Source organism: Amblyomma maculatum, chromosome 3 (genome assembly GCF_055883805.1).
Source record: "Amblyomma maculatum isolate TAMU_Amacu chromosome 3, ASM5588380v1, whole genome shotgun sequence".
Classification (NCBI taxonomy): domain Eukaryota; kingdom Metazoa; phylum Arthropoda; class Arachnida; order Ixodida; family Ixodidae; genus Amblyomma; species Amblyomma maculatum.
In genome coordinates, this window is record NC_139346.1 from 19,775,313 (window position 1) to 19,798,748 (window position 23,436).

Below are 23,436 nucleotides of genomic sequence, written 5' to 3' on the forward strand. Positions count from 1 at the left end.
CGAAATCAAAGTACTGGGTCATTTGGTTGATGCAAATGGTGTGCAGCCCGACCCTGACAAAGTTCGAGCCGTGCGCGAGTTCCCTACCCCGCGTAGCTCAAGTGACGTGCGAAGCTTCCTTGGCCTTTGCTCCTACTTCCGCCACTTCATTCGGAACTTCACAGACATCGCTCGTCCGCTTACCTCTCTTCTGAAGAAAAACGTGCCTTTCACATGGGGTTGTGACCAAGCCTATGCCTTCACGATGCTTATTTCCGCCCTCACTACACCATCTGTTCTGGCGCACTTCGATCCTTCTGCACCTACCGAACTGCGCACCGATGCTAGCGGCCATGGTATTGGTGCTATCCTTGCCCAGTCCCAGCATGGGTCCTCCCGCGTCATTGCTTATGCCAGCCGCCTGCTTTCGTCCTCTGAACGCAATTATTCAATTACAGAGCGGGAATGCCTTGCACTTGTTTGGGCGCTGACCAAATTCTGCCCTTATTTGTTTGGGCGGTCCTTCTGTGTAGTGACAGATCATCATTCTTTGTGTTGGCTGTCCTCACTCAAGGACCCCACTGGCCGTTTAGGTCGCCGGGCCTTGCGAATACAAGAGTACGAATTTACTGTGGTATACAAGTCCGGCCACTTACACGAAGACGCTGACTGCTTGTCCCGCCATCCCGTAGATCTTCCCGATTTGTCCGACCATACTGCTGACGACTACATTTTGTCCATCTCGGACTTTATAAATATCGCCTCCGAACAGCATCGTGATCCTGCCCTGCAACCAATTATCGACCAGTTGCGCAACAACCCCGATTCTTCCGCCAGCATATTTGTGCTCCATAACGAGACGTTATACAGACGCAGTATGCGTCCAAATGGCGCGGACCTTTTACTGGTTGCTCCGGCTCATCTGCGCTCTACTGTCCTCACCCAACTTCACGACGCCCCTACAGCAGGACACTTGGGAGTATCACGCACGTACGACCGTGTGCGACGACGATTTTTCTGGCCTGGTCTCTACAGCTCTGTCCGTCGCTACGTCGCCGCTTGTGAGCTATGTCAGCGCCGTAATACACCCTCGCTTCAACCTAGTGGGCCCCTACAACCAATCTCAGTTCCGACTGAACCGTTTTCTCGTGTGGGCCTCGATCTTCTTGGGCCTTTTCCGACGTCGACTTCTGGAAACAAATGGATTGCTGTGGCGACTGATTATACTACCTGATATGCTGTAACCAGGGCCATCCCCACCAGCTGCGCCTCCGACGTTGCCGACTTTCTTTTGCATGACGTAATCTTGATTCATGGCGCTCCGCGTCAACTGCTCACAGATCGTGGCCGCTGTTTCCTTTCTAAAGTGGTTCATGAACTTCTCCGCTCATGCGCTACTCGTCACCAATTCACCATGGCCTACCATCCGCAAACGAACGGTCTTACTGAGCGCCTGAATCGCACACTGACCGACATGCTATCTATGTATGTGTCCGATCACCATCGTGACTGGGACATCTCCTTACCTTTCGTCACATTCGCCTATAACTCCTCACGCCATGATACCGCCGGATACTCTCCCTTTTATCTACTTTTCGGCCGAGAGCCTTTACTCCCCTTCGACACCTTGCTGCCTCTTGACGACTCTTCCTGTAGTTACGCTTCGGATGCCATCGCCCGCGCTGATGCCGCCCGCCACATTGCTCGAGACCGGCTTGGCGCGTCTCGGTGCTCACAAAAGCGTCGTTATGACCAACATCACCGAGACGTCCACTACCCTCCTGGTTCCCTCATACTTCTTTGGCTTCCGGCCCGTCGTGTGGGGATGTGCGAGAAACTTCTGCCTCGTTACGTGGGTCCTTACTGCGTCCTGCGACAAGTCACCGATGTGACCTATGAGATCGCCCCTCTGCAGCCCAAGTATCCTTCCGCAACCCCTCATCCAGAAATCGTGCACGTCGCCCGTCTGAAACCATACCATTCAAGTTCTCCTGTGTAGGCAGCACCGGGACGGTGCTTCTCCCGCGCGGAGAATACTGTTACAGTGCGCAATATCTAGATGACGACGCACTGGTGTTGTGTTGTGAGGAAGACGACGCTCAGGCTAAGCTGGGTTCGTGCTGGTGGTGTGTGCTTCTGAGAGTTACCTGGCGTTTACCGCTGTGTAAGTTTCCCTTAACAATATTATGGCAAAGAAAACATAAAGCAGTCCCTGTTCACTCCTCCGGTGCCCATATCGTCCCACAGAGATCACCACCTAAAGGTGCACATCCCACAGTGCAGGACTGTCCAATATCATAATTCCTTCGTCCCTTCGTCCCCAGAACTGCCTCGGACTGGAATCACCTGCCCTCCACTGTCGTCGTCATCAAGGACTTTGAAAAATTCAAGGATACTGTTAATGCTTATGAATTGTAACTGTTTATTTGTTTGTTTCTTTTTATTTTTTATTTCCCCACTCCTCTCTGTAACGCCTGACCGGCCTTGAGAGTAATAAAATGAAATGAAACACCTTCACGCAATGAAGAATACCCTCCAAGGTGCAAAACAGAAGCAGGTATAGCGGCCACAAACTGAAAACATTTAAACCAATATAAGGAGGTACAATATTTAACAAGCTTTGGTTCTAAGCTGTGCTTGTGTTGGGAACCATTCGTGGACATGAAGTTACATTAACACAACATGGGGTGGAACCTCAGATCTTCAATCTTTTCATTTTCACAATCCTTAGATGTTTCTGCTATAAATTATCATCGAAAAATACCACCCCATTCATATATCATACCATTCCAAATATCTGTGCTTGTCCCTTTAAGTAAACGTCACATCACACTGAGCTTTGAGAGCCTGCAGTTAAAATACATCCTCCACTAGCATTATTATGAACTGGTTTGAAAGATCATGATACAACTATTCACATATACTTTGGTTCGCAACTAAACAGAATCACTTGAAGCAGGCTGTAAAGCATGTGACCAAAATGGCAACTTTTGGTTGGCTGCTGGTATCGATTGCTTGCCTGTTCCGTATGGTGAGCACAGTAATCTTAATCCATACATTTTTTACAACACCAGCTGAGCTGAGGCTTTGGAGAAAAATTGGAATTGTGTTTCTTGCAGTAATGTGCCTGCCTTTCTTCCCAATTTTTTTTTTCATTGCCCACGAAGTGAACAGCCCATAAGGGGCTTACAGTATTGTAAACAAACAAAGATAAAAAAATTGCGAGAACAAATATTTTTTCACTTTGGAGAAATCAATACAACTCCACATGGCCTACAAGTTAAATGAGAATGTGAAGAAGCCATGCATCACCCGAGTGGGTTGAAGGCCATTTTACAGTTTCAGGAATGCATAAACGTGAACAAAGCCTTTGGCCCCAATTTTGGGCACACTGCGTCAACGTTCGTGCACCCCAAATGTCGCTGCACATCTGCAAGCCACAAAGCCCTTCAAACTTGGAAAAGCAACGACTATCTTTTGCCACACCTCAGGCCCCGACGCACCCCCATGAGCGATGTGCACTTTCTTTTTCATTATCTTTTGTTGCTCCCAAAAGGAGCACGAAAACACGCTGCTCTGATGACATACATTTTAAAAGAACAGCAGATTGGGAGAGTTGGTGGCTATACATAATGAGAAGTAATCCAAACAGCGCAGACGACGGGACAAGGAACAAAACAGACATAAACACGGCGCTCATGTTCTCTTGCCATGTCCCCTGCGCTGTTTGGATGACGTATACTTTGTTGCCCAAAGAAGCCATGACACCTGGGAGTACTGGTCTGCACAAAGCCATGCAAAGTTGTGGCACTTTTAATACAAATGCATTTGCACACAGTTGTACACAACTGTGCAAAAAGGGTGATATTTTGCAAGTTGTCGCAGCATCGTGACACTAGATGCTGAAAATGTGCAACACGTCTACTGCCCTTTCTCGCCTTCAGGAACACATCACAAGTGAGAGCAGTCAAGGCAAAAGGCTGAGCTCTACTGCCTTTTCTCTGGCTGCTGGCAGTTGGCTTTGGGAGGAGCAACTAATTAGTTCTAAGTGCTTTCTGACTTGACTATAACTGAAACCACCATGTGTGAGAGCAGATTAAAAATAAAGCCCTGGCTTATGAAAATGCCTCAATAGAAGCTGTTCTCAAGAACCATGCCTTTTGTACACCAAGCTATTACTAAAGGTAACTGAAAAGAGGCGCCCAGGTGATCCCGGATATATATCTGATATTGGGCGTGGCGGCAACACTGGGAACATGCTGCTCAAGAACCCTTTTGTGTTTCTTGTTCAGGCCTTCCTTGTTTACACCCTGGACGGTCCCTGTGCTCTATGAGAGGATGGAATCTTCAGGAAAAGCCCGTTTCCAGCACAACTGAGCCACAGCATTGCCATCCCGGAAAAAATCGTGAGCATCGGCACAGTGTTCGGCCACTTCAACCCTATGGGTCGTTTATTCTGCGCACACGGACCGATATCGGCAACCTCACCGACGGCAGACACCTTTAAAAGCGGCGCATCGCAGGCTACCCGCATTGGGCGCGGCGGCACCACTGGGAACATGCTGCTCAGCAACCCTTTTGTGTTTCTTGCTCAGGTGAGAAAACAGTATGGCAAGTGTTTTCGTAGCAGCGACTTGTTCTTGTTGGTGCTGCCGTGCCCAAGGCAAATCTGTGTTATGTTTGATGACTGTGTGGATTTCTTGAAAGATCTGTTGTTACTTGCTGGCGACATAGAAAGCATAATATGCAAGAGGCTATGGCTGAAATTTGCAAAATAGTAGCAGCCGACATCAGTGCAATTAGAGAAGAGAACAAGAACACGAAAGCCTCTTTAGCAGCCATTCATGTTAAACTGGACACGCTGGCAAATCTCAAGAGCCGGGTAGCAAATGTTGAGGAAAGAATTGAAGGGATTGAAAGTAGTATAGCTCATATCCTACGGCAGGCTGACGATCTTGAAAACCGCAGCAGACGATCAAACATCATTATTTATGGTATGGAGGAAGAGGACGATGAAAGTAATGAAACACTTGAACAAAACGTTACACAGTATTTACTCAAAGACAAACTCGGTGCATCATTTCTGGAATCGAAAAGATACATCGACTTGGGACTAAGAAAGGCAATAAATCTCGTCCAATTATATTCAAACTTCTCGACTTCAGAGATAAAATTAATGTACTGGAGAACTGTTCGAAGCTTAAGGGATCAAATATATCAGTAGGAGAAGATTTTTCCCTTCGAGTATGCAATGTTCGAAAGAAGCTTTGGGACAACTGCAAAGCAAACAGAGATAACAAAGAAAAGGTTAGGCTCATATACGACAAACTAAAAATAAAAGATCAAATGTTCATCTGCGATGATGAAAAAGGCGAAAAAGTTGCCATTCCAAAAAAACCACAACCTCGAATACGAAAGACAGCGCTCTCAAGGAGACATAAGCGACTAGTGATTATTAACGTAAATGCCAGAAGTGTGTCGAACAAAGTAGCTGAGCTAGAGGCATTTCTTTTTGAGCATAGTCCTGATGTAATCACGATCACTGAAATATGGCTTTCTCCTCAGACGAAGAGCGAACATATTTTACCACCGGGCTATATGGTCTTGCGTAATGACAGATGCGGGCGTGGCGGTGACGTCGCGATACTCAATAAAGATGACGGGTTATTCCTATGCCTGATGTAGTTGGCGAAGAAGCATTATGGTGCAGGTTATCAACTGATAATTCTGCCATTTTCGTCGGCACTATGTACAGGCCCTCTAATGCCTTGGCTGATACACTGCACATCATAACTGAATACATGCAAGGGCATATGCACAAACATAACAAAATCATTCTTACTGGAGATTACAATCTTCATGGCATCGCATGGCATAATTTTGATAGCGGAGTAACCGATAGAGCTAGTGCAGAGGCATTACTTGATATGGCCTTCAATTTCAGTTTGAAACAGATAATCCTAGAACCAACACGCGTCACTTGATCAACACGTAGTACCCTGGACCTGATTTTCATAAGCGACGACATTCCACTTAGCTGCTATTCTTGGGAAGTGATAGAAGGTATATCTGACCACAAGGCAACGAAGTGCTCCATATTGCTATTCAAAATGCCGCAACAAAGAAAAATAATTACCAAGATCTATAACTGGTCTCGGGCGGATGATGTAAGCATTCTGGATTATTTTGATAGCGCTTTTGAATACTGCTCCCAACGATCCGCTGATCGTACAGTGTCAGTCAATGAACTGTGGCTGTCATTCAAAGCCATTGCCCAGCATTGCTTATCGGGTTTTGTTCCTACCAAAGTAAAAGTGGTACGGAAGAATAATCCTTGGATTTCAAGAAAAATTGTTCACTTACAACGCAAAATTTCAAGGTTACGAAAACTTAGAAATAAGACCCCACTGCCTAGCTATAGTATCAAAATTCGAGAGATGTCGAAAACTCTGAAAGAATTAATAAAGAATGCAAAGCATAAATATATTAACATTACGCTGAAGAAGTTTATCAAGCAGTCTCTGAATAAATTCTGGTGTTATCTATTTTCCAGGGCGCATAGGAGCAATTTACCGCCAAAAGACGCTTTGCAAAAGGCTAACGAATTTAACAATTATTTTAAATCAGTGTTCACTCTTGATGACGGCATCACGCCTCCAACTGTCATTGGATGATCATGTTAGTTACGATAAACTCTAAGATTTAACCTTAACCCAACCCGGTATTTTCTCTTTACTGCTCAATATTGATGAAAAAAAGTCTAACGGCCCTGACAACTTACCAAATGCGTTTTTCAAAAGATATGCAGAGTGGATTTCGAGGTACTTACTATTGATTCACAAAAAGTCCCTTGATACTTCTGAAGTGCCTAAAGATTGGCAAGTAGCTAAAATTGTTCCGATTTTCAAATCAGGCGATAGTTCGAATCCTTCAAACTACCACCCTGTTTCACTCACATGCACTGCATGTAAGATACTTGAGCATATTATTCTTAACACTTAATAACATTTGCTGAACGAAACAATATCCTAGCATGGATTTAGAAAAGGCCTGTCAACGACAACACAGCTAAAAGAAACCATATATGACCTAGCCCTCCCAATTGATAAACGTGGACAGATTGATCTAATATTTTTAGAGTTATCAAAAGCTTTTGATCGCGTATCCCATAAAAAGTTACTTTACAAAATCCACAGCTATCTCGGCATCTGCAATGTAACCAAATCGTTGGAAGCGTATCTTTCAGGTCGTCGTCAGTTTGTATTTTTTGAAAACTAGTCTTCAGATCAAGTCGAAGTACTTTCTGGCGTACTGCAAGGCACAGTCCTTGCACAGATCCTTTTTCTCCTGTATATCAATGACATAGCACGCAGCCTTAATGTGACAATTCGAATGTTTGCTGACGATTGTATCCTATACAAAGAAATTATTACCTATGAAGATCAGCTTGCATTACAAGCTGCACTTACATCAATAGACGACTGGTGTCAGAACTGACAAATGAAAATTAACAATGAAAAGTCTATCTTCATGACTGTAACTAGAAAGCAAAATCCAGTTTCTTTTCCTTACAGTATACAGCACACACCAATAAAACAAGTGAATGAATATAAGTACCTAGGAGTGATACTCTCATCAGACTTGAAATGGAAGAAACATGTTACAGTAGAATCTCGATGATACGAATTCCAAGGGAGCACGCAAAATATTCGTATCATCCTGAATTCGCATGATCCAAAACAAGTCAACTTCCACATGGGAATGAATTGAAACTGAACCAAACTTTATTATGGCGAACTACTTGCGGCCGAAAAAGTCCGTAATGCTTGTCTGCACTTTTTTGCTGTTGATGTCGCGGACAAGCTCCGCCTGAAAGGCATAAAGCCGTGCCGCAGTTTCGTCGCTCACGCTGCCGCAGTTTCGTCGCTCACGCTGCCGACACTTACGGTGCGGCGCAAAACGTCCAAAGCGTGAAGAGTATCTGCTGTTGACGGCAGCTGATCCCACTCGTCGTCGGCGTCACCATTGCTGTCAGGCTCATTTTCGCAATCATTCGCTTCGTTGACCAAGTCTTCAACAGACCACAGCCCACAGGTCGCGACGTTGTCGTCCGCGGTAACGAAGTCCAGAGCCGAAGCTTCAGTTTCCAGATTGTCCCAGCCATCAATCGTGAGGTCTTCATCTGGCTCTCGGTGCTCGGTGGCTTTGGGCGGCGGGGGGAGAGGAGTTAGCAGCGGCTGCGTCGGTTATGTTACCCTCTTGAGGACCGCTCGCATGAGCGACTGGTTTGCACGTTCGTATCAACCGCGGCGGGTTCAGAAACTCTTCGTATCACCCCGAATCTTAACGTATTTTATACAGTGTAGTGCGTTCAAAGCATTCTTAAACTTCGTATCATCCCGAAATTCGTACCAGCCATAATCGTATCATCGAGATTCTACTGTACATTTATAACAGGCAAGGCTCTATCTGCTTTCCACTCATTAAAGCGCGATCAGCTCTGCAGCACCAGATACGAAAATTCAGGCTTACACCACACTTATTCGTCCTATACTTGAATTAGGGTCCCTAGAAATATTGCTAGTCTCTCGTCCGCCGGCCGCGACGGAGGCGGCCAATAAATGATCGCCGCGGTGGCGCTGCGGTGAACCGGAGTGCGCCACTGCTGACGCAGCAGACGACGCGCGCGCCCGTGCGCTTCGGAATGCATTCGCTGCGCACTGCCTGGTGTCTTGTACGTGCGATGCCGCTCTTTAGTTTTTTTATTTCAGTTTAGTTGTAGTATTGAATTCGCGCCCCAGTTATTGGCATAACCACGGAAACGATTTTTTTTTTTTTTTGTCGTGACCGAAGTTTTGCGCGCATGTCCCGGAGTCGATGGAGAAACGAAGCCGCTTTTTATACCCTATTATCCTCACTGAATACTACCGCGGTGCCCTATTGTAATAACGTCTTCTGAAGATTTTGTATAAACAATTGCGCTTGCATGGAAGACTATATTAGACGCACATTCTAGGCTCCAAGGAACGTGTGCGAGCGGTAGAGTGCTGTCGCCGGCGTTTTCATTCACGCTATAGTTACATCTTAACTTCTTCTGACGTTTAGCTAAGTTATAATACGTATGTAGAACTAGAAACTTTCGGATGCATGCACAATTAAAGCACGCAAGATGAAAACCCGAGCCCTTCAAATCGCAACGCGCTTCAGGCAAACTGCTGATATGAATTCTTTGGTGCTTAGGAAGCCTAGTAGCCACTCATCAGAGTATGCCATCACTTTTGTTGACTTGCGTTTTGTCACCTCTAAAACATATTTTAACAGCTAGCTGTTAGTTGAGAGGAAGGGCACTAACACTTTTTTCAAACTGTGTCCTTAAAGGTGTTCATTTTCACTTTACCTAGAGCTTTTACCAGCTTTGCCACCTTGTCCTTCGTATGAAAACTGCTCGAGACTTAGAAGTTTGTTTCTTAATTTTTTTTTTCTTCTTGACAGGGTGTTCTAAGTTCACTTTTGCAAGTATTTGCAAGCTATATGCATGCTGCATCAGAAATAATGGTACAGTTTGTCGCAAAGTAAAGCCCATTGTAGGAGGGAAAGGTCTTGGTAATAGGCTTCAATCCGCTGCCAGGACACAAGCTGAGTTTCGCAATGTCCTGAAGAAGATTAATTACCTCTTCTGTCGACTTTACAGCTATCTCCTTGACTTTGTTTCCTCGAATGCACACAGCAGCATTCATGGCAGCTTCACCTGTATCACTGCGATGGAACAGAACTCGCCGATTTGCGTAGATTGCCTCCGGAGATTCGTCCTCGCTTGAGTGACACTATGCGAATTTTAATTGCTCAACGTCAGAATGATCGACATTTGTCCCCAGTGGCGGTGGCACGCAGCTTTCTGCATTCCTGGAGCAGGCTCGCGTCACACGATCCACCACCACTGTATTCTTCAACTGGCTCCACTGATGCTTCAGGATCAGTGCGCTTTTTTTCTTTCTCTGCAGGTCTTCCTGCTGACTGTTTTTGCTCATACAAGTTGCGCTCCTTTCTCTTGAGAGGCAGGGGCTTAAACAAGTATTTTGGAGTGTCAGGAAACAACATTGAGATGGCATTCTTCGTGAGTTGCGTAACACCCCGGGGAATCTCAATTACCTTTACCTGTCTTAAAACTTCGCTCAATATAAGCAGGGTTTGAAGTGTCGCTCACAAACGTCGACACTAGCTTGTTCGTGTTACAGTAATGTGAGGGCAACCCCGATCCGGATCCTCCGATATTTATATATACCTATATTTATATCAACGTCCAGGATTTCCTGTCTGCAACTCACAAAAAATGAAGATATTCACCCCTTGTGGGTTTGCCCGCCACTGAAGCCGACAATATCGGCAGGGCCTTATCATCGTTCTCTCTTGAACTTTATTAGAACACAGCCAACCTATTTTCTTTCATTTATTACGCCTTTTAATTTTCGTTTTACATATTCCTTTATGCCCTAGCTGAGGCAATAAACAATGTTATTGCCTTTGCTGCCACGCTTGATGTTGAACTCCCACTCTTGCCTCTTCCCTGCGTCTTTCGGTGTCCTGAAGAGAGAGCATTTCACCTGGCACGAGCGCTACCCGCTCTTGCACCCGGGCAAGAAACACGTGCTATCACGCTTACCCCTTTTTCTGGACATGACGCGATCACACATCCATAAAAAAGGCACACTTGCACACATGCTAGCTAATTTGCACGCATTCCGGCTCGCGAGCAAAAAGAAGTGCACGTGGTGCGCGAGCCTTGCCACGGCACCATCGGATCAGCGCGGCGCAGACTCGCAGTACGGCATAACCGCCACAGCACGACGTACACAACGTGACCACGCGACCACGCTCCGAATGCGTGCAGCGCCCCCTGCGCTTTCATCCGGGAAGCGGCCAACCGGTTCCGTAGGGAACCCCGCTCGGACGGCAGACTAGCAAATACTTCTAGGGACTCTACTTGAATATAGCATAATCGCCTGGTTCCCATATACGAAACAATGCACACAAAAATTAGAGAATGTCCAACGCAAATCAACAAGATTTGTATACAATAAATATAGACGTGATGATTCACCAACCGAACTTTTGAATCAAGCTGGCATTCCAAATATAAGTGCTCATGCCAAGTTCACACGCCTTAAGTTTATATTCCTCCCTTTAAATGGTTACATCAAAATAGACGTCAGTCGTTTCTTGTACCCTTAGACTTCACGCAATACACGTAATAAACATTGTAAACATTTAAATGAATATAGGTTCAACAATGATACGTTTAGGTATTCATTCTTTCCCCAAGCGGTTAAAGACTGGAATTCTCTGCCCGATGATATTGTCAAGTCTACTACGCTTTCTTCATTCATCTCTAAGTTGTGCAGTGTCATTTATGATTCATAAGGACGGTTAATTTGAATCTCGTCATTGATGTGAGTGTTGTTCAATATGTTCATTATGTGTGCGTTTTATTTTAACATTCCGTTAATTGACTAGTTTTAAGTCACTGGTTCAAATTGTTCTATGTTTTTTGTTGCTTTGTTTTGTTCCTGAAGGGCACCTACAATTTCTGTTCCATCTTTTTGCTTGTTTCTTTTGTATAATACAATCTCCCAAACCTGCGACAGTCTCAACCGAGGCCAGCAGTGCGTTGTAAATAAAATAAAATAAATATTGAAAGCGAAGGTACTCATGGAACTTTCCATGTAGTGCCACGCCCCTTTTAAGATCGCTTCTTGCACATGGAGCCTGCACTTACATTGCAAAACTGCCAAGACCACTTAAAAATAGCCTTCAGTCTCGTGCCATCAACATGACACCGCTGTAATCTTTGTTGCAGTTTTTTTTTTTTTTTTTTAGCAGTGAAGCAAGCTGAGCAAATCTTTGTGGTGGTCAGCTTTGCTGTCAACGGCAATGCAACAGTCAACTAATATTTAACTGAGGTGTTATTGCTTTTACAGAACCAAATTAGACGTCTTATGAATAGTGGTGCTTTTTCCCAAAGCACCTAAATCTTTAAAGCAGGTCGCAACTCCAAGGGCACTTGTGCAACCTCCGCCGCTCCAGTCCTACATTGCCAGACCTGTGCAGCCCCCTTGCTGGCATGAGGTGGTGCTTGGCAAGCTAAGGGAGCGTGCTGCACATTACCGCAGGAAGAGATGGCCCTAGTGTGTGTCTGAGTATGCACTTGAGCAATGAGTTTCCCTTATTTGGCCGAGAGGCTGAATTAAAGATTGTCCAGAGCCTCTGACACGGCTCCATGAGGACTCTGAGAAACAAGTGAGGTTCCCATCTTCACTCACCCGTGGCATGACAGGGTCACTGGCGATATCTATGACGTCCACCTCGCGCATCTTGAGCTTGTCAGGCGGCAGCTCGTGAACCTGCACCGGAGAGGGGAGCACCCTTTCAACAAAGGGCCACACAAATGCATGTTCTGCACCTGGGAGGCACTATAGATAGCTGATGCAGTACAGCATGCCAGCTCATCAGGTTTGAACACAGTGGAGTAAAGACAAGTGCCCAACATAGTGCGGCAATAAAAGAGATGGCCAAGTCAGTCACAATGCCAGTCTCGCTACTTCCCTCCTGACTGCAGCCCAATCGCAGAATGCACCTGCCTAAAGCACTACATTATTACAGCACACCTGCTGTGGGAAATGATTTCAGCAAATGAATTGGGCTTTTCTTTTATGCTCTGCAGCTCAGTTACAATGGCTGCAATGAGCTGACAAGGCAGAGGTGAGCAATCTCATACACAGTAAAACGTCAAAGATTCAAAATCCCAGATAATTCAAGAACGTCAACGGTCCCATAACTTCTAATGAAAATTTAGCCGTACAATTAAGAATGGGAGCCTGCACCAGCCATGTTAATTTGAAGGCTTTCGGCAGTTTACTGGAATCCTCCAAACCAGTTTCCCCTGATGGCACCTGGGAGCCACGAAGTGATGCCATAAAGCATGCCCTAGCATCCCAACTCTCCCAGCACAAAGCCACTCTGTGGACCGCCAAAGTGCACCCCTGCAGATGTGGAGACATGCTTCACTGCAACACAGCCGAGGATACTCTCAGTCAAAGCACGGCTGGAGTCTTCTCTAGCTTGGCCAAGGCCGCAAAGCATCTCCCATTCACAGCAGCAGCCACAACCCTTTGCAGTAAATTTTACTCGCGTCGCGGCCATTCAGAAACTATTTCGCCTGTTCTTAGTGCGCGGAAGAAAACAATGACAGTGCAACAACTCTTCAAGAAATCTTTATTAACCTCTAAGTGGATGCCCAAGACCCTCAACGATACTTTGGCAGCGTGTGGAACCCCTCGAAGCACTCCCTTGGTTGCAGTCTGGGTTTTCGACCGCACGTTTGGCAAAAGAACAGCTTTCTTCCTGCCTCCTTTGGTTTTCCGGTCACTGAAAACCGTGCAATCTTTGCTGCCTCGTCCAAGGACCTTGTATATGAAGCGAGGCCCAGCCTTTCCTCGGTGTCCATACGTGCTGATGGGCCAGCTCGGGCCCTCACACCAACGACCCTGTGCTCGATGAGACGGTATTGCAGATGTCGCTGCTCCTTCAGGCCCTGCCTGAGCTGCTGGAGTCTCATCAAAATGAAATGTTTACAAGAGAAACTTCCAGAAGCCAGAAAAATAGCTTCCGCCCCCACTTCATGCTCTTGCGGGTAAATGCATAGCTGACACATAGTGGTCAGCCCTGTAAACTGCACCCATTTTCCGTATAGTCTCAGATCACCACAGGCATGGTGACTTTCTTTCCGCCTGCTTGCACGTCTTTTCTTTCACTGACACATTGTGGACTGACCTATGTGGCTGAAACATGGAGGTTAACAAAAAGGGCTCTACTTAAGTTCAGGACAATGCAGAGGGCCATGCAACGGAAAATGGTAGGTGTAACGTTAGGAGATAGGAAAGCGTTCAGAGTGGGTCAGGCAAATAACTCAAGTTACTGAAATTCTAGTTAAATTTAAGAACAAGAAATGGGCATGGGCAGGGCATGTAGTGCAAAGAGAGAATAACTGATGGTCTCTAAGAGTAACCAATTGGATTCCAAGGGAAGGTAAACGTAGAGCAAGGAACCCCCCTATTGGTTCCTTGATCACAATCACAATGATCACGAAGGAAGCAGGCTTTCCAGAAGTGACTCTGGCCTAAATCTGCGAGCGAATGGTCAAGCAGATGAAAAAAAATTCGCCGGAAAAAAATGGAGGATCGCAAGATGGAAGGGTGGCCATCGCCTACGTTCACGGGGTTTCACACCGCCTAAAGAAAATTAGTAAACAATACGATGTCAAAGTAGTCCAAGGCAGATAACAAGCTAGGGAAGATATGTCAGCACGCACTTGAGTAATAGACATAACAACCCCAAAAAATGCAGTGTCCACCATGATGAGGTGTTTTTGTCATGCAGAGCGGGGGTAGTGCATCAAATTTCTTTGTCAAGACCTGCATTGGGCAGACCGAGCGATGTCTGAATACACGCTTAATAGAGCACAGTGATTCACCTGAACAAAGTACCCAGTTCCAACCAGATTCTGCACTGTCAAAAGTGCAGAAGGTGCAAACCGGACTTTAAGGACACACGCATATTGTACCGAAATTCTAATCAAGTATCGTGTGAAGTTGCTGAAGCATTTTTTTATCTGGCAAGACTGAGGGACGTGTGGCAAAACCGTCGGTTAGCCTTCACAAGAATGAGATTACGTGGTTACAATCAGTGTTCACTCGGAGAAATTGACTGTTTTTGTTTTTTGGCTCATAAGTTGTAGATTACTGTGGCTAACGAAAATTTCGTTATTCATGGTTCTGCTCTTTTTCTAGTATGAATGTTAAGTTTTGTTCTATATAAAAAGCAGTAATTCCTGAATAAAAATTTTGCCAGTCAGCGCCGTGCTGTCTCACTTCTACCTTGCCTGTCTATGTCATCTGCTAAAATATTATCTACTTTACCTAACCCTCCCGATCCCATCATCATCACATGGGTTCCTGGGCACAAGGACATCCTCGGAAATGAGCGCGCTCATGCATTTGCCCGAGAACTAAGCTTCCGGGCGCCGGCAGATGTCCTCCCCAGGCCTTCATTATACACCCCCATCGAACCTCTTGACTACAATACAATTGTTCACTATTATCGTCGTTGCCGTACCACGTACTCGCCACCACATCACACACTTTCTTACATCGACAGCACGTACTGGCGACAACTCCAGACACATTCGTTTCCATCTCAATTTGCCCACATATTTCACCCCACCCCACCATACTGCACCACCACCCTCTACCATTACTTATGGGAATGCCCACATCCCATCCGCGTTCCGCCCGTCAAGCACCCCACCCCCTCCTCCTGGGAGGCTGCCCTTCTAGCCACGCAACCTGCAGATCAGTTGCGGCTGGTCGAGCGGGCTAAGCTAGAAGGAACAGCCAGAGGGCTCCTGAACTAAGAAGTCCACCTGGGAGTGTTTGCATTTTTTTTTTAAATAAAGTTTTTTCCTCCTCCTTCTGTCTGTGTTTTTTCGTACTGTTAGACCATGTCTGATTTTTATCGAAACCAGCTCGCTCAGAATTGTGTCCTCCAGTTCGTACGGATTCCAAAATGTCTTGTTTCATGTTGACTAGGTCAGTGACTGCAATTCTTTTTACTCTGTCTTTGATCTTTTCTGCTTCATGCTAGTGCTTTGCAAAAGCTGGAAATAAACAATTAATAGTCAGCGCTTGTTTTCAGACTGTTTTTGGCAGTAATGGAGAACAAATTTGTCCAACAAGCTTCCCTTCACTCAAATTCCAGAAGCCTAACGCTGCAAGGAGTTAGTGCTGATGATCCAGCCACTTGAAAAAGCTTACACATTACTTTCCAATTTGTACACGTGCACAAAGTGTGCAAACGGAACAGCCTGCAGAAGTTGTCAAAATAAAAAAAAACTGTCACGTGCTACCTGTATCGGTAGCTAAGTCATCGTCCCGGAAGCCACGGGACATGCACACACAGTCTGCTTCTGGGAGAGAGGAGGTCGCCCTTCTTTTCAGTGTGTGGCTATAAAACTAGCGCGAATAAAGCACGAAGGCCCTTTTTCCCTGCACCCGTGTTGTCATGTTCTATCGACTGTGACAGCCGATACATGGTGTCAGAAGTGGGATTCCACCGACCAACCAGATGGAATTCCTAAAGCCACCAGAGCCGCTGCGTGTGACAGGGGACATCAGCAAGCACTGGGAGCTCTTTAAACAAAGTTTGAGCTCTTCTTGACTGCATCAGAGTCAACCGAAAAACCTCGACCAGAGTTTGCGAAGGCCGTGCTGCTCTTGAGCATCGCAGGTGAGAAAGGCATCGCAATCTACAACACGTTTACCTTTGCGGATGGCGAGAACAAGCATCGTCAGACCGAAAGCCTCAAGCGGCCGTTGGCTCCACTGCAGAAAGGTGACGTCGTTTGGGTGAGGGAGAACACGTGGTCACCGAAAGCTCGGATCTTGCATCAGTCCAGGTTTCCCAGGTCGTACGACGTACTCACCGAAGGTGGAAGAGTTCTGCGACGCAACCGGCGGCACCTGCTACCGACCAGCGAACCCTTTGAGAGGAAACTGCCGGACTTCGTCGACGACGCAAACAGCTCGGACAATTCGGCAACCTCGGCCCGCACTGGTCCACTGCAGTCGCATACTATCATGCCACAGCTCGGCACAGCGCCTCCAACGCAAGATCCCCCGCGCACTGCCTCGCCAGCACCAGCACTAAGGAGATCAACAAGACAAATAGCACCACCTCGGCGGCTCACGTAAAACAAGGGCTTTGTACAGGTGCCTTAAATTTCCAATGCAAGTGAAATCAACAAGGCATCTGTGCGAGGGCCATACACCATTCAGATTTGTTTGTAACAGTTTTCTTTTCTTTTTTTCCAAGCGAAGGAGGATGTATCGGTAGCTAAGTCATCGTCCCGGAAGCCACGGAACATGCGCACACAGTCGGCTTCTGGGAGAGAGGAGGTCGCCCTTCTTTCCAGTGTGTGGCTATAAAACTAGCACGCAATAAAGCACGAAGGCCCTTTTTCCCTGTACCCGTGCTGTCATGTTCTATAGACTGTGACAGCCGATACACTACCCGCATGTCAGCTGCAGAGTGAGAGAAAAGTGTGACAGGTCACCTTTAGCATAACAATTTAATCGCCTGCAATGCAAAAGTACCAGCATAAAAATAACCTTAAAGGGTAACTCCGGTGAATTTTTGCATCATTTTGTGTTTTTAGTTAAATTACATTCCTCGGCATGTCGTAACTCCAACACAAAAAAAAAAAAAAAAAAATGTTTTTCGAAATTCCCTTTAGAAGTATTTTTAAAAAAGGAAAAACAGCACATCAAAACCGAAACTGCTTTCACGGCCAGAAACGACGCCCCAGGTGACGAAATGGCGACGTCACACCAGAAAAACACTCGTACGTGCATTGGATGGTGAAAATAAAGTATGGAAATCATGACACACTGCATAAAATGTGTGAGGTAGTCCAACATAAGCCTCACAATTTGATAATCACGTGGGAAGTGGACAGTAACGCCGGTATACTGTTTGTGACGTCAGAAACTCTGTGTTTCCCGCAGAAATACTTTCAACTTAAGCCATGAAAACAGCATATTTTAAAGCCGTGGTGTTGCGCGTGAATGGATTATCGTACGGCGGACAAATTTTGTAGAATGCGTCAGGACGGAGAGGAGAACCTATGGTAAAATTTTTACTAGGATATTCGAATGTCAAAAAACCTCCAGAGTTGTCCTTTAAAGAGCACACACATAACAGCAATGTGATTTTACAAGTGCAGCTGTCACTGATCCAATGCCCTGCCACACCTGCTGGCACAGCAGTCCAGCCACCACCAACGTGGTGCAACATCAGTTATCTGCTGTCGCGTTAAATGCCAGGCATATTTACTGTGCATCATTACCAATGACTTCACGGAGTAAATAACTTTTTTTCACCTCCATGCATTTCACTGAAACTTTATACACAAGCTGCGCTCCAAACACTTTGGAGTGAAATTCGCACATGACTGCTGTCGCGGCAGTCTGAGAATGACCCACAGGACACTACTCAACCAACAGCACTGCTCTGGTACATTTCAAGCACAACATCTCTCCCATCAATTTTTATTATGACTTTTGCCAATTCGTATCCAGGCCACACCCATCACTGCCCTACAATAAGCACTTCTCATGACAACACAGATCTTGAAAGTAATCACGGGAGAAACCGAATAATGAAATTTGCTTGGGGCCACACACCTCAACTTCCGTGCATGCAGGTAGACACATCAAAGATTTGCCAATGGCACCAATTCCCCAGGCACTGTGTGCACAACCAGGGCCATGTGGCTGTGTGCACAGGTGATCACCTTTTCCAGCATGGGTATTGCACTGTAGGCAGCGTGTTTAATCAAGAAACTTCTCCCCTAATCACACCATGGCTCTGACCATGTGGGATGGCAAGCATCTACCACATTGCGCTTTGCTGCAGGAGTAACACCCAGAATCTTATTCCTGCTGCCGAATAGCCAGACAGCAGTAGAATTACAAGGCAGGGAGGTCCCTTTAACGTGAAATGCTTAGGGGGTAGACCCATGCCTCCTTGTGAAAGCTAGACAGACAAACAAGCAATGCGTGTCACTGTGGCCTTCCTCTCAAGCTGCCAGCAAGAGTGCCCACTGCAAGTGGTGCACAGTCGCCACCGTGGTTCAAATCAAGCACTGATAAGGAGCAGTGGGGGCCGGCTTGACCGAAACCATGTGCAGCCTAAACACATAATGTTGACGCTACAACCAGCCGAGGTACACTTTCGGAAGGCCTACGTACGTTCTCCTGGCATCCGTTGTCCGGCGCGTGCATGGTCTCGATGCACAGGGTGAAGTTTCCGGCCATGTAGTCCGGGTTGGTGAGCACCGTGCGGCAGTACGGGTAGGCGTTCCAGGCCTCCTCGTGTATGGCTAGGGCCCCCTTGGGCGCCAGCATGCGGATGAAGGAGGGCACCTTGCTCTCCAGGTGGTAGATCTTGTAGGTATACTGGCCCTTGTTGTACTTGCCGCCAAGCAGATCCTTGCCTTCGAAGGGCTCGTTTTTGATCACCTCGATGCCCTCGCCGCCGCCCGTCTCGTTTTTGCTTGCCTCGGCCACCGAGTACAGCTGGCCCACCTGGTACTGAGGGAGGAGGCGATCACCCCGCTCCTGCACGGGCCCCCAACCCCAGCAGCTTACCTCTTCGACGGTGATGGGCAGGACGACGCGGCTGCAACCGGAGAAGGGCTTCAGTCAGCGGCGCCACCCCCATTGAAAGCCGCCGAGCGCCGGGCCCCCGCCGCCAAACTACCGCGCCGCCAGCCAACGGCGTTCAGCCGGCACTTCGGCAGGAGCCCGGGCTCCGCCGCCGGACCGCGGCGGGAACCCCGCGAGTGCTACTTACAATTCCTTGATGAGCATCGCGGCTATCAGTGCTGCTGCTGCTGCATAGGCCGGTGAGGAAGGACTACGTCACTTGACAGGGGAAGCGGCCGGCTGTGACCCGCAGGAAACCGCGATTCGAAACCGAGCACCCCTAGCGTCGGCCGCCTGAGCGCTAAGTCGGCACCAGTCCCCTCGGTCTGCGACCGATTTACACGAGGCTGGAGTGGCTAGAATTGCTCGGGATCCATAAAAAGCCGGAAATGAAGCTCGTCTTCCTCCACTTCAAAGCAGCCCCACAACTGCAGAACAATCGATACGCGAAGCGCCATCTTCCGCCCACCGCGAAGGATGCGTCATTCCAGACGTCACTTGGATACGGTGTCGACGTTGTTTCGAAAGTCACCCATGGGTGGGAGGAGACGACACCCGAAGGCCGCGTGGCCCACGGCCACTTGCGTTTCGGCGTCGTGGCGGGGCTTCTCTGCAGACATGGCAATAAAGGCACAGTTGTGTTAAGGAGACATTCCCGGGCGGTGGAAATTGCTTATGTGCGATGCAACCATCACGTCACTTCGGAGCGCCTGACCTTGAACTTCGCTCGTGCCGCGAGAACGCGCTCGAAGCGCACGTGCTCTGACGGTGCGTCTCGCTTAGAAGTTAGAGAAGCACAACAAAGCTGTGCAAAACAAAAGGCCTGAGCTTCTGGTGCGCTGACCAAAAATTGTCTTTGTGTAGGTGCGTCCGAAGCGTAAAAAAAAAAAAAAAAAAAAAAAAAGAATCGAAACATGACGTTACAATGACTCCGCCTATGAAGGAAAAAACAACGATCGACTTTACAACAAAACACTATTCCTACCACGAAATAGGGAGCCTATGTGTTACCAGTTACCACATGCATCCCTATATAGCTCTTGTACTACTGCCTGTACGGTACGTTAAGATCCGGTTGAAATTACCCTGAGCCCTCCACTACGGCGTCCCTCGTTTAGTCGCTTTCGTACATTCATCAGATAAACCCCTAAAATCAGAACTTTACTACAATGACAGCGTTCTAGGAGACTTTTAAAACACTGTACAACACAACAAATGCACCCTAGAACTAGCTCACTTTACTAGAACGAAATAAAGCCTTTAGAAGAAAATTGAGGGGCTTAGAACGAAATAAAGTCACTGGAACCTTGGAACGAAATAGAATCACTTTTATCGATTATATCGAGTGACTCCAGAACGAAATAGCACGAAAGCATTTGTGAGGGCATCTAGTGCCAATTAAAGTAACAAACCGCAGGCGATTATTCTAGTTATTATTGCCAAATGTAGATGACGACACCATGCTTCTAGTGCCTTTCGTGCACGCGCGCGCGCGCGCGCGTGTGTGTGTGTGTGTGTGTGTGTGTGTGTGTGTGTGTGTGTGTGTGTGTGTGTGTGTGTGTGTGTGTCTGTGTGTGTGTGTGTGTGTGTGTGTGTGTGTGTGTGTGTGTGTGTGTGTGTGTGTGTGTGTGTGTGTGTGTGTGTGTGTGTGTGTGTGTGTGTGTGTGTGTGTGTGTGTGTGTGTGTGTGTGTGTGTGTGTGTGTGTGTGTGTGTGTGTGTGTGTGTGTGTGTGTGTGTGTGTGAGCGAGTGAGGGAGTGAGTGAGCAACCGCGGTGGTGAGCACGCGTCCGGTCTCTAGGGGGAGCGCGTGCTCTTTCTTACGGCCTTCTCAATCGCCGCGGGAACAATGGGAACGTTTCTCATTTAGTTACGCTCTCCGCCGCCGCCAGAGGCGCGACCTGCTCACTATTCGCTCCGCGTCTGCTTCAGCGGTGGCGGGTGGCTTTTGCCTATAGTTTCGCGCTGTCGCTTGTGGATTCCGTGGTGAGTGCAGCCCCGAAATGAAAGATAGCAAAAGTCATCCCTGTATATGAAAACGATGATAACAATGATCCAGGCAGCTATCGTCCAATATCGGTGCTTAGTGTAATAAATACTGTTTTTGAAAAAGCTATAGCATCACAAGTACGCCATTATTTGAAAGAAAATAATATTGGTTCTCAATATGTCAGCATGACTTCCGATCTAATAGATCTACATCCACAGCGGTTCTCGAACTTACACAGTCTATATGTACATCTTTACACAATAATGAAATTCCGGTTGTACTGTTTCTTGATTTAAAAAAAGCTTTCGATACGGTTATAGTTACTCTATTCTGTTGAAAAAGCTTGAACACTACGGATTCCTCGGGTCTACACTTGACTTTTTTGCTAGTTATCTCTCAAACAGTAAGCAATACATTTATATTGATGGTTTTTCCTCCCCCTTCAAACAGTTGAAACAGGCGTTCCCCAAGGTTCTGTCCTAGGCCCTATTTTGTTCTCTTTATATATTTTTTTATCAGATTTTATCTTCATCTAAGGCTGTTCTATACGCTGTTGACACAGCAGTGATATTTTCAGGCAAGTTACTTTTGGAATTGGAAGCAGTAATTAATTCCGAAGCATGTCGAATAAATGAATGGTTTAACTGCAATAAACTCACGCTAAATAAATCAAAAACAAAATTTGCTTTATTTCGTCCCAGAAATAAGTTCTTTAACTCTTCTATCCTCAATATTTTAATTGATGGAGCAGCCTTGGAGGAGACAGAATCAATAAAATATTAGGTATTGCAATTGACAACCAGTTGTGTTCGAAACTTGCTTCAGCTTTCTTTTTCGAACACGAATATATTTCTGTATCCGTATATTAAAAATGGTTTACTTTGCCATATTTCATTCTCACCTTGTCTGTTGCAGCGAGTCTTGGGCATTCACATTTAAGACATATGCTTAGATCCCATCACTCGATCGTCTTCAAAAAAAGAACAGTACGCATAATGACCTTCTCGCACTGGCACTCATCTACACCTTTATTGTTCTCAGAGCTTCATATATACTCCCTTTACTCTTGCGTCGGAAATGAAAGTTTGCTGTGTAGTAAATGCCATTCTCCTGAATGCTCACCCTTTACCAATTACGATATTTGTTACACCCAACAGGAACACCAGAAATGCAAGCAACATAAACTTCAACCTTACTATCACAAGAAACTTTTACGGCCAGCGCCTAATACAGTATGTCGGTGTAAAAATATGGAATAATATTCCACTTGAAATTAAAATGGCAAATAACTTTTTATTTTCCATCAAAAAATTTTATTCTGACAAAATTATATTATTATAACACTAAATAAAAGAGATAAGAAATGCTTTCATTTCTGGCGCCACCAAATGTATATGTCTTGGTTGTATTCATTCTCTTCAGATAGAGAACTGTATTCCGTGATCTCTCAATTATGCGAGTCGCCTAAAATAATTCGTGTATGTGTGTGTGTGTGTGTGTGTGTGTGTGTGTGTGTATGTATGTATGTATGTATGTATGTATGTATGTATGTATGTATGTATGTATGTATGTATGTACGTACGTATGTACGTACGTATGTATGTACGTATGTATGTATGTATGTATGTATGTATGTATGTATGTATGTATGTATGTATGTATGTATGTATGTATGTATGTATGTATGTATGTATGTATGTATGTATGTATGTATGTATGTATGTACAGGCCTAAACTAGCTTCGGCATTTTTTGCACTTTGAATATTTATTGAAATAAATGATTGATTGATTGAACACAGAAGGTAGATATGCTGCCGCGTCATGTCGTCAACGTACTACACACGTGAACGGAGTCTTTATATAAAAAACACTGTCGCTCGATCAGCGAACGTTCGACAAGCGTATGATATACATATTGCGGCATGGTAGCCACTTTTGTCCATTTTAGTATGAATTTTTCCCAAGCCCGTACAAGAATAGGAATAAAAAAAAAAAAGAAAGTGAATGAGCAGTGATCACATCGAAGCTTCTTCAAGGCTAACATGACAGCATCTCGTCTGCAACAGCAAAACCGTCTTTCAGCGCTAGATGCGAAACCATCCATGTAGCACCGAACATGAAAATAATTTCATAAATATGTAATATAAATTGC

At 46.0% G+C, this 23,436-nt stretch overlaps 1 protein-coding gene across 2 annotated transcripts in view; it reads right to left on the reverse strand.

Moving 5' to 3' along the window:
- Nucleotides 1-19,940, reverse strand: part of vib (phosphatidylinositol transfer protein vib) — an 80,443-nt gene extending 60,503 nt beyond the window's left edge. The window contains exons 1-4 of one of the 2 annotated variants that reach the window (XM_084597338.1): nucleotides 19,444-19,940; nucleotides 19,239-19,269; nucleotides 18,840-19,181; nucleotides 12,297-12,377 (exon numbers count right to left, since the gene is read on the reverse strand). In XM_084597338.1, the coding sequence (XP_084453464.1) occupies nucleotides 12,297-12,377; nucleotides 18,840-19,181; nucleotides 19,239-19,269; nucleotides 19,444-19,460 (471 nt within the window). In that variant the 5' untranslated portion in view covers nucleotides 19,461-19,940. The remainder of the gene's footprint in view (nucleotides 1-12,296; nucleotides 12,378-18,839; nucleotides 19,182-19,238; nucleotides 19,270-19,443) is intronic. The other variant, XM_084597339.1, reaches the window with a different exon arrangement.
- Between the last annotated feature and the right edge of the window lie 3,496 nt (nucleotides 19,941-23,436).